This window comes from Arachis hypogaea, chromosome 13, assembly GCF_003086295.3.
Source record: "Arachis hypogaea cultivar Tifrunner chromosome 13, arahy.Tifrunner.gnm2.J5K5, whole genome shotgun sequence".
Classification (NCBI taxonomy): Eukaryota; Viridiplantae; Streptophyta; class Magnoliopsida; order Fabales; family Fabaceae; genus Arachis; species Arachis hypogaea.
In genome coordinates this window covers 86,473,015-86,491,172 of record NC_092048.1, presented here as the reverse complement: position 1 = coordinate 86,491,172, position 18,158 = coordinate 86,473,015, and the positions used below count along the sequence as shown (strand labels likewise).

Below are 18,158 nucleotides of genomic sequence, written 5' to 3'. Positions count from 1 at the left end.
CAGCACACCTTGTGCGCGCGCATTTCCCTGTATTTTTCACCCTGTGCGTGCGCACGCATCCCCTTATTCGCACTACTTGTGCGAGCGCACAGAGCTGTGCGCACGCACACATCCATACACTCCCACTGTTGGGAGCGTTGACACAGTCTGTGCACATGAATCCCTTTCCTTTTCACTTTTGTGCGAGCGCACGGACCTGTGTACGCACGCACACATGATCATTCCCTTAAAAAAAAGTTTTGTGCGTCCGCACACTTAGGTGCGCACGCACACGTCTTATTTCCCTCTCTGTTCGGAGCACTCGCACGCCACGTGGGAGCACACACACCCCCTGTTTTACCTTTTTGTGCGTACGCACACGTACCTGTGCATGCGCACAGGTGCTGTTTTGGGCAACATTCCTATTCCACTTTAAATAAGCCCTAACGCACTTCCCGCCCACTCCATCCCCCTCTTCTCTTTTTTTTTTTTTAACCTTATTTTCTACTTGTTTTACTTCGTTTTCATTGCATCTCATTTTTGTTTTAGTAATTATATTTGTTTTGCTTTAAGTTGTTTGTTAGGTAAATAAACTGCAAGTGTTTTCTTGTTGTTTGATTGGGTTGCTTGCTGATTGAACTTCATCAATACACATATACTTTGCCTTAAATTACTATCACCTAATTGGATTTACATACTTACATTTTGTTGCATATTAGGTGAACTTTTTATGAGTGCACATAGAATTTAGTGAATTGAACTGAATTGCTTGTTCACTATGGATTTTAAATTAATATAATCACATCACAAGGTCCTTGTTTTTTGTGAATACTTTGCATTTGTTTGAGTTGACTTGGCTTGATTCTATCAAGACTCGTCACTTTTTGTAACAAACACCTTAACCATGTGATTATTTGATTTTTTCTAAGGATGAATAAGTAATTCTCTTTTCATCATTGCATTGATTATTGTTTGTTGTGCTAATTTACATCACTTTTGCTCTTTCACTTGCACACCATCAATATCCAATAATTCCTACATTCAATTCACTCTTATTGTAGTTGTCTAAGTTTGCATGTGCTTGAATGATGCTCATTTATTACTTGCATCTTAGGACATTTAATTGGGGAACTCATTCTTCACTTTTTGATTGTGTGGAGGCCATTTTAACCAGCCGTTATGTGTATTTTAACCGCGCGCATAATTGGAATACACACATGGCTCATCATTTTCATCATTCCATACCACTATGCAAAATTCCTCAATTAGATGCTTATTTACTCTCTCCTTTACCATTTTTGTGCTACTTGCCCTATGATTCTTAATTATACTTTATCCATTCTTTTCGAGAATGAGACATAAAGGCGAGGAGCCGGTAGAGGAGGAGGACGCCGAGGATGGAGATGCCGAGAATGCTTTGGACTTGGCGATTTCTACACAACCCGATCCCCCGCATCCACCAACCGAAGGTGGAGTTCTTGAGAGACATTCTCCCCAGATTGTGTTTGGGCACAGAGGACCGTGCAATGCTTAAATGTGGGGAGGATTCGTCATTTTGGGGCGTAAACTTTCTTTTTCGAACACTTTGCACTTTATTTTTGTTTCTTTTTATTAGGTTTCGTGTATATATTTGGAGTATTTTTAATTGTTGCATTGCATTCTCTTCTAGTATATATATCTTAGCTTATACTATTGCATTTTACATTTTTAGTTGGTATATATTTTATATGTTGCATTTTTGCATATTTCACTTAGTATATATGTCATAGATAGAAGTTGTGATTGGGTGATGTGAATAGTATAGCACCTAGTTTAATTTTATCCTAATTGTTCATGTTAATTTTTGCTTGTTGAAAATTAGGAAATAGAATTAAAAAAATTTTGAAAATTACATCCATCACATCATACATACATATAGGAAATAATTTTGATGAAAAACAACAAGGATTTTCCAAGAATTTTGTTTAGGGCGTTCTATTGAATTGACTTGGAAAATTGTTTTTTAAACTTGCTTGAATGAATTTTTTATGGAACATAGAAGAGGAAAGAACAAAATACCTTGTGAGTTTTTGAGTTTTAATGAGTGGTTACACATTATAACCACAATTTTTGTTCATTGTGTGCTATATCTCCTTCTATGATTGTAATCTTGGTTTTGCTTGATTCTTTATTTCCAATGTTTGATGTGTTGATTGCATTTAGCATGATTGAGGCCATCTTTGAATTAAACTCACTCACCCATATGGACCTACCCTTGCACCTACCTTTTTTAACCCCTTTTGAGCTTTTTAATCCTCTTTGTTCTAATTGTTAGCACATCACAACCTTAAGCGAAAAACCATGAATAACCTTGAATTGCTTCTTTGATTAGCTTAGGTTGAGGAGTGTGTGTCATTTAAGTGTGGGAGAAATTTTAGGAAACATTGGTAGAGAAAAATTTTGTTTTGGGTACTTATTGAAAAAAAATCTGGAAAAATAGGTGCACATTCATGTATCAATTTGCCTTAACCATATGCATTTGTCATAGAAAACGAAAAAAAAAATAGAAAAGAAAAACAAAAGAAAAAAAATGAAATGAAAAAAAAAAATAATAAGAGGGGACAAAATAAGTTATCCCAAAGAAAAAGAAAAAAAATTGGAATAAAAAATGCATATGTGTTTTGAATAGAAACTAAGGCATGAATGTGTGTGAAAAGAAGTAATGGGTGGTTAGAATGCATATTTTTGTGATTAGATTGATATAGGTTGAGTTGGGTAATTGAGCTAATCAAAGATTCAATCCTTTAGTCCACTTAGCCATATACTCATCCCACCTTGACCCTAACCCCATTACAATCCTAATAAGTCCTCATGATAATTGCATTCATGCATTAAATACTTGTTGATTGTTAGATGAAAAGCAAATTCTTGAAAGCATGATTAGAGGAGACTTGAGTGATTAAACCCTAAACATTGAGCGTTGAGAGTGTATACACACCTAGTGAGGGTTCGATCACTCAATTCTATGTTTCCACCCTTCTTATCATGCATTCTTGCAAGTTGCTTCTTTTTGACGAGTTGAATCAATTCTTTAGATTTTGTTTGCATTGAGCTACTTCTTTGCTTAAGCCCTATATACATATATTCTTACTTGAAAATTTGACTGTTTGTTTTCACCAAATCAATAGGATATTATAGGTAAATAGGTATAGATAGTACATAGTATACATTGCATGCATATACGTAGTTGCATTGAATAAGTTGCTTGCCCTTTTATCCTTCTCCTTGTTGGTTTACCATGAGGACATGCTTTGTTTAAGTGTGGAGGAATTGATGAGTCCATATTTTTCGATATGTTTTAGCTCAATTTGCATGGATTTCATCATATAAACCCACATTTATTCACCTAAATAGCATGTTTTTGTGTTTTCTCTCTAGATTGTGCCTAAATGTGAAAACATGCATTTTTTAGCTTAAATTAGTGATTTTAATCCCACTTTTATGCCATTTGATGCCATGACATGTTTGTTGAGTGATTTTAGGTCCTAGAGGCAAGATTGACAAAGCAAAAGTGGAAGGAAGCATGTACAAAGAGAGAAAATATGAAGAAAACAAGGAGGAAGCACACAGCCATGCATGTGTGTGCACAACCATATGTGCGTACGCACAAGTGAAAATTCGGCGAAGTGTGCGGACGCACACATCTGTGCGTCCGCACAGGTACCAGCGCATGCATCCATTAAAAAGTCACATGCTGCGCGGTTTTGGGGGTCTCTAGGCCCATTTCTGAAGTGCTGAAGGCTAGTTTGAGAGACTATATTAAGGGCAAATCAACACATAACAAAGGAGAGCCATCTTAGAATAGGAAAAACACATAGTAGGAGTAGGAGTAGTGTAGATTAGGAAATTCTCTCTTAGGATTCTTAGTTAGGATTTGGAGCATTTTATACTTCAAGTTTTGATTTGGGATTATAACAATTTTATTGTAAGTATTTCTTTAATTCTCTCTTTTATTATACCACTTGTTCTACACTTGCTTTTATTTTCATCTCTTTTGTCCATATTTACATAGTCTTGCAATTTTGGATTCCTAGTTGTTTAATTTGATGTTTGATGGCTTTTATATGTTTGTTTGAGTTGCCTTTATTGATTTTGAGCATTTGTGGTTCATAGCTTTCCTTAATTTCCCAATTTTGTCATGTTTTATGTTTATGCCCTCTATGTGTTTGATGAAATACCAATTTTGATTATGAGGTAATTTTCACCCCTTGGCTTGGGAAAAATGAGTGTATGGATTACTAGAGGCATAATGTCCAAAATTTAGTGGTAATTCTTGGGTTGTTAATTGTTCTTGTTCCCACTAACGCTAATTTGTTGCTAAGGTAATTAGCAAGCAAGCTAGGATTTGTGGGTTAAGAACACTTATGCTCATTTAACTTACTCTCCGATGTGAGGGTTGACTTAGTGAGATTAATCCATCATAATTATCATAGTTGTAGTTATGGCAAGGAAGGGATTCCATAACTCATCCCAAGTAAAGGTTTCATTTATGTTTTAAACCATTTTTCCATCACTTTATAGTTTTACTTGTCATCGGCCCAGCGGGTTTAGGCCCATTTGCCATCCCTAACCACCGCCACTGTCATTGCCGTCGCTGCCACCGTCACTGCTACCGCCGTCGCCGCTTCCGATGTCTCAGACAAGAAAAGCCCCAATGAAACCATCTTCAAACCTTCCTTCTCTCGTAGGTTCCATTATGTTACTGATTCAATCTCCCAAACCCCAATTCCAAGTCATCAAGAACTGACTCAGTCTCAACCACGCCCTCTTCTTCTTCAACTGGGCCTTTAACCCTCAACCCAGCCCCAAAAACTACTCTCACTCACCACTATTATGCCACCATAACCGACTCCCTTCTCTCTCACTCTCTCTTTTTCACCGCTCCAACAACTTCTCTATCTCCCTCATTTTGTAATGGAAAAAGTCAAGAACAGAGAGAAGGTTGAACTTGCAATCTTGATGAAGTATGACCATGTGTTTGAAATATAGTGCTAAGCCTATTGAAGATATTTGACGTGTCTAGAGTGATTAATGTTATCTTCTAAGAATCCTTTGATTGTGAGTAAAATTGCGTAAAAAAAACTATTGCCCTAGGCAATGGCAGCGATGTCAGCGGCGTCATTCACTGGTTCTACAAAAGCCAAGAACTTTTCACATGGCTGATGCTTGTTTCCTGGAATTCAAATGGTGGTGGTGGTAGTGGTAAAAAAGAGAATGCGGTTGTGGCAATGGCGGTGGCAATAGTGGTAGTTGGGACGAGAGTTAGCCGAGGAAGGATTTGGGTGGTGGTAGTAGAAAGGGTTAGAAATTTGATATAAGATAAGATAAATTAGGAGGATAGTTTAGAAATTTTAAATAAATTTTTAGAATTTCAGTAGTTTTATCAACAAAAATTCATTTTGTATAGGTACAAAGTTTTTTTTTTTTGGGTAAATTTGTCCCCGTTCTAATATTTATGGATAGAAATAGTTGTTTATCCTAATATTTAAGTGAACATGAACTAAGTTGGATTGGTATAGTAGTTTGCTCACTAGTTCGCTTAAAAAACATCGAGGTTCAAATTTCGCCTTGTGCATGCAGCAAACCCTTAAATGGAACTCCAATCCCTGATAAATTATTCCTTAGCCAACCGACTAGAAGATAACATGAAAAACATAAAAAAAAATATTAGGTAAACATGTGCTTTAATTGTTAAGTTCTAATCCAATCTCTAAACAATTACTATTTCTTTAAATAATAGAAATAAATTTTATGAAACTAACAATTGTTTTATGACATAAAAAATTTTGGATAAAAAATAAAATATATAAAAAAAATGGGAAAAAAATCCAGCCTCAATAGTAAAATAGAACGAAAGAAACATAAAAAGGTTAAAAAAATTAAAGAAAGAAAGAGAAAAGAACGCCACTACGGAAGGAGGAGAAAGGCAAAAGAGAGACCCAAAAACAGGAAATAACGCAAATCAGAGAAAAAATAATATTAATTTTTTAATTCTTTCGGGAGTCTTGATTAAGAATTTAGTTAAACAACGACTAAAATTAATTTAGCATAGTCCCAATAATTAAAATTGTTTTTAACGAGGAGGGTTGAACCACTTATATTTGCGGGAACACAATGCCTTGTTAATTGGGGTTTAGGCTTTTTTCATGGGAAACAAATAATTACTTAAAAGAACTTGGAATTACAGATTACCATTGTATAACACCATGAATCCTGAATCTGCTAGCAAAAAAATCAAAAGGCAAGTCATCAATGGAACTCGACACGCAGCAGTAGTTAGCAATGTACAAATGCTACGGAACCCTAACTAATAACTACCTAATTATGATACAAGAAATCGTGTCAAGAATTCCAACGAAGTCACAAGTAAAGATGGAGACACAGCTGGAACAAATTGGAAGCAAAAATCCTATACTGCATCAGTAGGAGGAGGATGGTGGACATCAGAATGCTCCCTCAATAATCCAACAGATCCATAATCTGTAAGGTCTTCAAAAACCAACTAGCCAAGCACCGAATACCTATTTACTCTACATGTGTGACATCTGCAAACAATTACAAAAAATTAGAAATAGTCAAACAGAACCATAAACCAGCAAAGCACATAAAGATAACAATTTGAGAAAATAGAGAGAGTAAAGAAGATCAAAATGAAGAACCTAGACAGTTAAAAATAGAGAACCGGAAACCAGCATTTCAAAATCAGCAACACAAGCCAATACAGTAAACACCCGATCATTTTTGACAGCTGCTAATAAAGACAGTGGAACAACCAAAAAAAGAAAAATGTAATCCGGATTTAAACAACTCAGGTACTCAAAAAACCACAAATGCCTCTTATAATAGTGCCCACATAAAACAACTAGTTCCAACGAGCAGAACCAAAAAAGACATCTCAGAAGAACAATATTGACATTTTTTCATCCAGTGATAAGTCATAAGTTTGCATTAATCCAAGTATAATCTATTATCATCCGATTAAAAACAGCATCATGAATAACTTATCTATTTAATGCAAAAGCTAATTTTGATTTAGGAGTCCAGCGCTTAAACTCATGATGTACTCAGCAAATACAATTGAACGATAACCAAATTATAAGCTCCAACGCCAACTTAAGTACAGTACATATAACTCGCATATTTTCTTTGGACATTAAAGCTCCAGAGAGAGAATAAATATAGAAGAAAATTTAGTAAACATATTATATAGCACCTGAGATAAATCATACACATTATACAAAAATACAGGGATTGAACAAAATCGAGAAGGAATAGAAAAATACTATTAAGAACCAAATCATCATAAAAGCCAATATACAATTTAAATATACAGAAATCTAACTGACAGTATAGCACCATCGTATCCTTTGATTCCTAAGTGGAAGAGACTAATCTCTTGTTCAATAAATAAAAATACTAGCTCATATGGAGAATGAAAAAGAACAAAATGAACTCAAAATTAGTGGTAACTAACAATAAAATTGGTCCATCGCATGCGTAAACAATAAACATACTTGAAGCAAAAAAGATGGAATAAACTAATTATATCAAAGGAAAGTAAATAGAAGAAATTAGAATCAGTACACAGTGTAGACAATGAAGTTGATATCCATCATATTGCTATATTAGTGTGATTGAAAACCTTGTGATTTCAATACTCTCAAGAATCAAAATTTTTTCCCATGCTTTGGCATTAAAAACAACCACCGTGCCTCACCACTGCCATCATCATTGTTGCCATCACTCCCACCACCTCCATCATCATCAACCATGCTTGTAGGTCTTGCCTTCTATGGATTTTGATATAGATAGACTTAGTGAGGACGGTGGGGAGCAGGGGGCACGGGGCTGGATGTTGGTTGTTAAAGGAAGTGTTGGTGGCAGAGGAACCACCGTGAATAATTTCAAACAAGTTAATTCAAACATATGCTGAACATTGTAATTCAGTTCAACTTTTTTTTCGTTCGAAATCAAACAATTCTCAAAATTAATTCAATTCTCTCAAGAATTATGTTGATCTCTACATAAGTTTTGAAACACACTGTATGCTCATTAATGCTGATATGACTCGGTGGAGTTTAACTAAACCTTGTTCACTTTTTAGAACATGGACTATATCTTGAATGGGGTAACAAAATACCACTAGATGATATCAAAACAGAGGGAGGAAGAAGCAAATGACTATTCATCCGCATGTTTACAAAATAGCTTAAAATTCTTTTACTGACAACCTAAATTGAATATTGAATAGTATAATCTAATTGTAGCATGCTAGCATGGTCCAATTATACAAAATTTAGACAAGTATTCAGTTAGATAATTGCCTCGTAATTACTGAACACATATCACATGACTGACTTTTCAATATGTAACATAAATACGAGTGGGTCGACTCGAATGTGTTTGCAAACAATATACAAGCCGGCAACACCGGAAATGCACTTAACCACACAAACCTTGGCAATTAGGCAAATCATTCATGGCGAGACCATTACTCATAGTGATGGTTAAAAAGAAAAGATTCAAAGCTACATACATGACACTTCAGAATGAAGGATCCTACCTCACTAATACCAGTGTTAACCAAGAAGTAATGATTCGAAAATGATAAAGAATGCATAAACTATAATAGCCACAAAGTATAATGCAGAATAAAACTTCAGAGGCTGTAATTTTACCTGACATAACTCAGGTTCCTTGTGACCCTGCATCAGATCCAGATGCTGAGGAACTGTCACTATCTGAATCTGCAAATGAGTAACAATGGACATTTGACTTCAAAATAAGAAATATCACATATAACAGGCAACATGTGCTAGCTAAAGTTACTAATCAAAGTACCACTTGAAGAAGATCCAGAATCACTGCTTGAGCTGCTTGAACTACTTGACCTACTTGCATTATCAGCTTGATTTCCCCCTTGCACAGGCAAGGATGGATGAACATTTCGTTCTTCTGCTAATAAGAAAGCAATAAACATATCTCTTTAAAAAAAATTGATATAAATAGTGATTCAAATGACAACTCAGATTCTTAGGAATCTCACCTGCTTGTGTTGCTCTAGGGACGTCCAACATAACTGGTACCTGGCTCTAAATAAAGAGATAAAATACATTAGAAATAACGGTCCACCAAAGAGGCAATGCCAATTTGACAAAATTCAATGGTTTACCTTCTGCAGGGCATTCCGCTGAGCTTCTGCTCTAGCTTGTGCAAGCTCCGCCTTCCTCTTGTTTTTACTTAAACTTTTCTTATAGTTCGTCACAAATCTATCAAGCTCCCAGAGTGTCTCAGCATCCACACTATCAATATCAACTTCAATCTCATCATCATGTTGATGAAGTGCTGAATTTCTCTTCTTAATGATCTGTACAATAGCATCAAGCTTCTCTGAAGGTAAACTTTGAAGGTTTGTGCTTAGCTTTTGCTTTTCCTCAAATGTCATGTCTCTTTTATTAGGATCTTTTGCCTTTGGCTTTTTTGGAGCTGGTGTTCTACTTGATGGAGTAATGTTCATGAGTCTCGGAGTGTGAGCCATTGATTCTGACCTATCCAAAATCCTTCTCATATCAAGAGGAGGAGGAGGAAAAGTAGGAACCTTTCTAGAGAGAGGTGATGGGGCAATGGGAGCTGCCCCATAATCTATGGCATATCTCATCTCACGATTGTAATCCGACTCTATTATAGCCCATCGATCCTCAAATATCTTTGAAAGCTGCTCTGCCATTACATGAACATCTTGTCCCTTTGGATTATATGTCATAGCATTCCGAAGAGTGAGTCTCACATCCTCTGCAAACTCCTTTGGAGATTTGTACCAATTCTTGCTCAGCCTTGACTTCACAGTACCCAAGTCCATTGGATGGGTGATAATACTAAAATAATCATGCAAACCAAGTCCTTCAACATCAACTGGAGAATTAAATACCCAACCGTGTTTGTGTTTCATCAATTTTCCAAGCAATGAACTACAGCTCTTAAGAAACTTGGATCCCATACCAAGACCATGTCCAATTTCTCTCCCACCATGTTTCTTCAAATTCAATTTTGACTTCTTGTTGCTCTCTGCAGGTGGGAATTTATCTTTTGCAAGCAAGAACTCTGAATTACGATAAAACTGGTTTGCTTTAGGCGTTCTCTTCTCCTTTTCAATGTTTTCACCAACCCCTTGGTTATTCTCTAACACTGGTAAACACAAATGCTGATAAGGCCTTATAGACTCTCGTGGAACACCAGCAGAAACCACCTCTGATAGAGAACGCTTTGCTCCACTTCCATTATCAACCCCATCACTAGGTAAAACGCTCAACTGACCATACCCATCAACCTGCCCCTGTTTCCGTTCAATCCTTCCAACAAGATTCCTTACTACATCAAGCTCATTTTCAAGCTTCCATCGAAGCTCTCGCATCTCCTGCTTCGACCTTGAGGACAAATTGATCTTAATTCTGTCCTGCAGCACTGGTGCCAGAGCCTCACTCCCTGAAGGCAAGTTCTGGGTGCTAGGAGCTACACCGCCACTCAGAGGTTCATCATTATGGTGTCGGATATCAGGGCCAGAAGCTTCTTCCTGTGGATGGTTGTAGGAGTCATTAGAAAGCTGTACTACGGGAGGCTGAACAGAATTCCCTTCCTGCATGGCTGAATCCCCATCCTCCAACCTTGAACTCTCCTCAGCTCTTGAACTCTCTTGCGGCCGAGCAGAATTCCCATCCTCCAATCTTGAACCCTCTTTTGGCCGAGCAGAATCCCCATCCTCCAATCTTGAACTCTCTTGTGGTTGTGGCTGAGCAGAATCCCCATCTTCTAACCTTGAACTCTCTTGGGGCTGAGCTGAATCCTTATCCTCTAATATTGAACTCTCTTGCTGCTGAGCAGAGCTCCCATCCTTTAGCGTTGAATTCACTTGAGGCTGCACCAAATCCACATCCTCCAGCACAGCTGTTAGCCGCTGTACTGGCTGTGCTGCTGGTGCAGGTGACTCGGCCAATACCACATCATGACTCTTATCCATTGGCCCATCCCTGTCAATATTCTTGACAGTACGGTCATAGCTTCTGTCAGGTATATTGTTAGTATCGGTGGCAGTGGGAGAGATGGCACTGGGAGTGCCTGTGGTGGCTGCAGTAGTGTCCGCAGCATCGGCCGTGGCACTTGTAGCAGTAGCAGTGTCGTCGTGTTTGGAAGTTGCGGTGTTCTCATTTTTGGCAGTAGAAGTATGGTCGTTTTTAGCGGTGGCGGTGGCGGTGGCGGTGTTCAGGGCGTTGAGGTCTTTCTTGGTGCTTTTGAAGACTCTTCTTGTATACACCTTCCTCTCCGAGAATCTCTGCTTTTCTTTGGCTCCTTCATCTACTCCATCTATAGGTCCCGAAGCCATACATGCATCCAAAACCCTAATTCGAACACCAGCCCCCAAAATCCCCAAAATCCTAGGGTTTTAAACCCAAAAATTAACAATCCGGCAGAAGGAAAAATAAATAGAACAGAAATAGGTACCTAAACCTAGAATCCCTAGGGCTTCATTCCACAGCCAAATCAACCACCGAAATTCCTAGGGCTCACTCGAAACCTTCCCCAAATCAAGGGAAGAAACTACCAGAGCAAAGAAAACGTATCAAGGAGAGAAAGGAACAGTAGGGTTTCGATGCTCGTTTACCTGTGCGTTCCGATCAGATCTCTCTTTCTCTCTCAGTCTCTCTCGTTGTTTCTCTCACTAGAACTTCGTCTTTCTCTCTCTTGGTCGAAACGATTGTCGTTTAAACGAATCGTCACATGTGTTCGGCAACTGAGGGTTCGTGTAGAAGCGTCAACAAAACGAAGCGTTTGGAGCTGTGAAGAGCCGTGCCAGGGGCGGGAAGCATTATATTAGCCAAAATTCGGGATGTAGACTCACGTGAAAATGTATAACATGCAGTTCACGCACCAATGAGGAAGGTCTTTCCTAGGAAAGTGCGAACCACGATAAAAGTAAAGCGCGAGGGGCTTTTATGGCCGAGAGTCTCGTTGGAGAAAATTGTATGTTTCCATAGTAAAAGCAGTGGCGCGTGTTGAGTAACCTCTCGTTATGTGGATTGCTGGTGGCGTTCAATGCTCAAAACTTTCGTACACGCGCTAGTATCGTGGTTTAGACTATTGATCCTTCGTTTTTTTCTTTCCTATTTCGGGTGGGCAAACGGGCTTCATTATGGGTCAAAACCTAAATGCTCGGATTGGATTGTCTTTCTCAGCTTGTGAAATATTTTTACCGAAAAGCTTAGGAGAAGAAGCAGTGTTTAGTAATTTGGGTAATCATTTCTCAACATAAATATTAAATTATTTTTAATAAATTATTAATTAATTTATATATATAAATTTTAATAAATATCAGTATAAATTAGAATTTTTTATTTTAATAAATAATTTAAAAAATATTTACCAAAATAAATACCCTTTTCTTATCTTGTTTATACTGTAAACGATATTATTTTGCACATATCTTATTTACAGTGTAAACCAAATAACATGTGTAAACGAGATATATGAAAACGAGATAACATGTATCTCGTTTAATTATCACGAGATATATGTATTTATAAATAATTAAATATAATTTTTGAAAATAATAAAAAATATTAATGATTTAAATTGGACCAAACTCTTAAAAATAAAACGTTTCAACTAATAGGAAAGAGGGACGATTTTAAATAATAAGAAAAATAAGCAATCCATTTTAAATAATAGAAAAGATGAACTGTTCAACTGCCCACTATTAACACATTTACTTTTCATTTTAAATAATAAAATACATATAAGATAAATACCATATATGTAATTCCATTATTAATAATAGATTATAGACAAATTTCTAAAAATAAAATTTTATGAATCAATCAGTAATTTTTTATTTTTTTTTAAAGTAGTCCAAACTTATCAATATTTAATAATATGATTTCACAAGTTATAATATGTGATATTAGTCATTGTTATATATATGAAAAATGTGACTTTTTTTTTAGATGACAAAAGGGGTCGAAGACCCCAAAAAGAAAACTAACAAGAACCCCTTAAAATGGGAGAACCAGACAAGTCACGCATAATTATCATAGCTGTATCCGTGGGAGCAACTTCAAAGAGGTGAAGGCCAAAGGGAAGATTATGGCCCTTCTTGGCAAGGTTGTTGGTGCACGAAATTGTGATCATCAATGGCGCCATCAACATGGTACGCTCAATTGTAATCTCAACTTTTTATCACAACTTCGCACAACTAACCAGCAAGTGTACTAGGTCGTCCAAGTAATAAACCTTACGCGAGTAAAGGTCGATCCCACGGAGATTGTTGGTATGAAGCAAGCTATGGTCACCTTGTAAATCTCAGTCAGGCGGATATCAAAAGGTTATGGAGTTTTCGAAATTAAATAAGAAGTAAACATAAAATAAGGATAGAAATACTTATGTAATTCATTGGTTAGAATTTCAGATAAGCGTATAGAGATGCATTCGTTCCTCTGAACCTCTACTTTTCTGCTGTCTTCATCCAATCAATCTTACTCCTTTCCATGGCTGGCTTTATGTAAGGACATCACCGTTGTCAATGGTTACTTTTGATCCTCTCTGAAAAATGGTCCGATGCACTGTCACTGCATGGCTAATCGTCTGGAGGCATCACCCTTGCCAATGGCTGCATCCCATCCTCTTGTGAAAATGGTCCAAATGCTCTGTCATAGCACGGCTAATCATCTGAGGTTCTCGATCATGCTGGAATAGGATTCACTCTCCTTTTGCATCTGTCACTACGCCCAGCACTCGCGAGTTTGAAGTTCATCACAGTCATTCAATCCCAGAGTCCTACTCGAAATACCACAGACAAGGTTTAGACTTTTCGGACTCTCATGAATGTCGCCATCAATCTAGCTTATACCACGAAGATTCTGATTAAGAGATCCAAGAGATACTCATTCAATCTAAGGTAGAACGGAAGTGGTTGTCAGGCACGCGTTCATAAGGAATGATGATGATTGTCACGTTCATCACATTCAGGTTGAAGTGCGAATGAATATCTTAGAAGCGGAATAAGTTGATTTGAATAGAAAAACAGTAGTACTTTGCATTAATCTTTGAGGAACAGCAGAGCTCCACACCTTAATCTATGGAGTGTAGAAACTCTACCGTTGAAAATACATAAGTGAAAGGTCCAGGCATGGCCGAATGGCCAGCCCCCAAACGTGATCAATAGATCAAAATATAATCCAAAGATGTTCAAAGATGTCTAATACAATAGTAAAAAGTCCTATTTATAATAAACTAGCTACTAGGGTTTACAGAAGTAAGTAATTGATACATAAATTCACTTCCGGGGCCCACTTGGTGTGTGCTTGGGCTGAGCTTGAATGTTACACGTGCAGAGGTTCTTTCTGGAGCTGAACGCCAGGTTGTAACGTATTTCTGGCGTTCAACTCTGGTTTGTGACTTGTTTCTGGCGTTTAACTCCAAACAGCAGCATAGAACTGGTGTTCAACGCCCTTTTACGTCGTCTAAAATCGTTCAAAGTATGGACTATTATATATTGCTGGAAAGCCCTGGATGTCTACTTTCCAACACAATTGGAAGCGTGCTATTTTGAGTTCTGTAGCTCCAGAAAATCCACTTTGAGTGCAGGGAGGTCAGAATCCAACAGCATCAGCAGTCTTTCTTCAACCTCTGAATCTGATTTTTGCTCAAGTCCCTCAATTTCAGCCAGAAAATACCTGAAATCACAGAAAAATACACAAACTCATAGTAAAGTCCAGAAATGTGAATTTAACATAAAAACTAATAAAAATATCCCTAAAAGTAACTAGATTCTACTAAAAACATACTAAAAACAATGCCAAAAAGTGTATAAATTATCCGCTCATCACAATACCAAACTTAAATTATTGCTTGTCCCCAAGCAACTGAAAATCAAATAGGATAAAAAGAAGAGAATATACTATAAATTCCAAACTATCAATGAAACATAGCTCCAATCAGATGAGCGGGACTTGTAGCTTTTTGCCTCTTGAATAGTTTTGGCATCTCACTTTATCCATTGAAGTTCAGAATGATTGGCTTCTATAGGAACTCAGAGTTCAGATAGTGTTATTGATTCTCCTAGTTCAGTATGACGATTTCGCACACCAAGTTTTTGGCGCCGTTGCCGGGGATTGTTCGAGTTTGGACAACTGACGGTTCGTCTTGTTGCTCAGATTAGGTAACTTTATTTTAATTTTAAGTTTTTGTTTTTATTCTTTTAATTTTCAAAAAAAATTTCCAAAAGAAAAAATTAATTTATGTTCTTCAGAATTTTTAAGAATGAATTCTAGAGTTTCATGAAGCATGATGAAGCCTGGCTGGCTGTAAAGCCATGTCTAATTCTTGGACTGAGGCTTCCACTTATAAGTATATGAAGTTGGATGAAGTATCAGCTGTTGTATGCTTGATAGGTATCTGCTGAAGCTTGGCTGGCCATTGGCCATGTCTAGTGTTTTGGACCGGAGCTTTCACTGAAAGCTTGGCTGGCTAGTAAGACATGTCTAATTCCTGGACTGAAGTTTTAGACTAAGAGTGCAGGATTCCTGGAATTCATATTAAAAATTTTGGAATCCTTATTTTCCTTTTTCAAATAAATTTCGAAAAATAACAAAAAAATTCATAAAATCAAAAAAATTCAAAAAAATATTTTTGTGTTTCTTGTTTGAGTCCTAAGTCAATTTTTAAGTTTGGTGTCAATTGCATTTTTCTAAAAATTTATGTAATTTTCGAAAAAACATGCATTCATAGTGTTCTTCATGATCTTCAAGTTGTTCTTGGTAAGTCTTCTTGTTTGATCTTTAAATTTTCTTGTTTTATGTCTTTTCTTGTTTTTCATATGCATTTTTTTCGTTTGTTAGAATCTAAGCATTAAAGATTTCTAAGTTTGGTGTCTTGCATGTTTTTCTTTTCTTGAAAATTTTCAAAAAAATAAGTCTTGATGTTCATCTTGATCTTCAAAGTGTTCTTGGTGTTCATCTTGACATTCATAGTGTTCTTGCATACATTCATTGTTTTGATCTAAAAAATTCTCATGCATTGAGTCTTTTTCATGTTTTTCTCTTTCTTCATTAAAAATTCAAAAATAAAAAAAAATATCTTTCCCTTTTTCACTCATAAATTTTCAAAAATTTGAGTTGACTTTTTCAAAACTTTTTAAAATTTAGTTGTTTTTTATGAGTCAAATCAAATTTTCAATTTAAAAATCTTATCTTTTTCAAAAATCATATCTTTTTCATTTTTCTTATTTATTTTCGAAAATTTTAAAAATATTTTTCAAAAATTTTTTTCTTAATTTTATATCATATTTTCGAAAATATCATCAACAATTAATGTTTTTGTTCAAAAATTTCAAGTTTGTTACTTACTTGTTAAGAAAGATTCAAACTTTAAGTTCTAGAATCATATCTTGTGATTTCTTGTGGGTCAAGTCATTAATTGTGATTTTAAAAATAAAATCTTTTTCAAAACTAATTTCAATCATATCTTTTCAAAAATATCTTTTTATCTTATCTTTGTCAAAATCATATCTTTTTAATCATACCTCTTCATATCATATCTTTTTCAAATATCTTTTCTAACTTCTTATTTTCTTATCTTTTAAAAATTGATTTTCAAAATTTGTTTCAACAAACTAATTAACTTTTTATTTGTTTCTTATCTCTTTCAAAACTACCTAACTAACTATCCCTCTCTAATTTTCAAAAATATCTCCCTCTTTTTCAAAAAAAAATTCTTTTTAGTTAATTAATTGTTTAAATTTTAATTTTAATTTTAATTCTTCTTTAATTTTCGAAAATCATCAACTTCTTTTCAAAAATTAATTTTCGAAATTCCCTCTCCCTCATCTCCTTCTATTTATTTATTAATTTACTAACACTTCTCCTCACCTCATATCTATGCTCCTATCCTCACCCTTGTGTTTGGATTATCCATTCTTCTTCACTCTTATTCCCTTTCTTCTTCTACTCACACAAAGAAACCTCTCTCTACTGAGGCAAAGAGGATCCCTATTATTATTTTCTTTGTTATTCCCTTCTTTGTCATATGAGCAGGAGCAAGGACAAGAACATTCTTGTTGAAGCAGATCCTGAACCTGAAAGGACTCTGAAAAGGAAACTAAGAGAAGTTAAAATACAACAATCCAGAGACAACCTTACAGGAATTTTTGAACAAGAAAAGGAGATGGCAGCCGAACCTAACAACAATAATGCAAGGAGGATGCTTGGTGACTTTACTGCACCTAATTCCAATTTACATGGAAGAAGCATCTCCATTCCTGCCATTGGAGCAAACAATTTTGAGCTGAAACCTCAATTAGTTTCTCTAATGCAGCAGAACTGCAAGTTTCATGGACTTCCATCTGAAGATCCTTTTCAGTTCTTGACTGAATTCTTGCAGATCTGTGATACTGTTAAGACTAATGGAGTAGATCCCGAAGTCTACAGGCTTATGCTTTTCCCGTTTGCTGTAAGAGACAGAGCTAGAGTGTGGTTGGACTTTCAACCCAAAGATAGCCTAAACTCTTGGGATAAGCTGGTCACGACTTTCTTAGCCAAGTTCTTTCCTCCTCAAAAGCTGAGTAAGCTTAAAGTGGACGTTCAAACCTTCAGACAGAAAGGAGGTGAATCCCTCTATGAAGCTTGGGAGAGATATAAGCAACTGACCAAAAAGTGTCCTTCTGACATGCTTTCAGAATGGACCATCCTGGATATATTTGATGAGCGGATAATTTATACGCTTTTTAACATTGTTTTTAGTATGTTTTTAGTAGGATCTAGTTACTTTTAGGGATGTTTTCATTAGTTTTTATGTTAAATTCACATTTCTGGACTTTACTATGAGTTTGTGTATTTTTCTGTGATTTCAGGTATTTTCTGGCTGAAATTGAGGGACTTGAGCAGAAATCAGATTTAGAGGTTGAAGAAGGACTGCTGATGCTGTTGGATTCTGACCTCCCTGCACTCAAAGTGGATTTTCTGGAGCTACAGAACTCGAAATGGCGCGCTTCCAATTGCGTTGGAAAGTAGACTTCCAGGGCTTTCCAGAAATATATAATAGTTCATACTTTGGCCAAGAATAGACGATGTAAACTGGCGTTCAACGCCAGCTTT

The 18,158-nt window shown here is 36.2% G+C and overlaps 1 protein-coding gene across 2 annotated transcripts; it reads right to left on the bottom strand.

Moving 5' to 3' along the window:
* Nucleotides 1-6,034: 6,034 nt before the first annotated feature.
* On the bottom strand, nucleotides 6,035-11,907 carry LOC112732324 (transcription factor GTE4). 2 transcript variants are annotated; one of them, XM_072212081.1, is made up of 5 exons: nucleotides 9,191-11,907; nucleotides 9,065-9,110; nucleotides 8,860-8,973; nucleotides 8,697-8,765; nucleotides 6,035-6,563 (listed from the first exon to the last, which is right to left on the bottom strand). In XM_072212081.1, the coding sequence occupies exons 1-4, from the start codon at nucleotides 11,393-11,395 to the stop codon at nucleotides 8,707-8,709; spliced, it is 2,424 nt and encodes an 807-aa protein (XP_072068182.1). In that variant the 5' UTR covers nucleotides 11,396-11,907; the 3' UTR covers nucleotides 6,035-6,563; nucleotides 8,697-8,706. The 2 variants fall into 2 exon arrangements, with proteins under 2 accessions (XP_072068182.1, XP_072068183.1); XM_072212082.1 differs by having other exon boundaries at nucleotides 9,065-9,104.
* Between the last annotated feature and the right edge of the window lie 6,251 nt (nucleotides 11,908-18,158).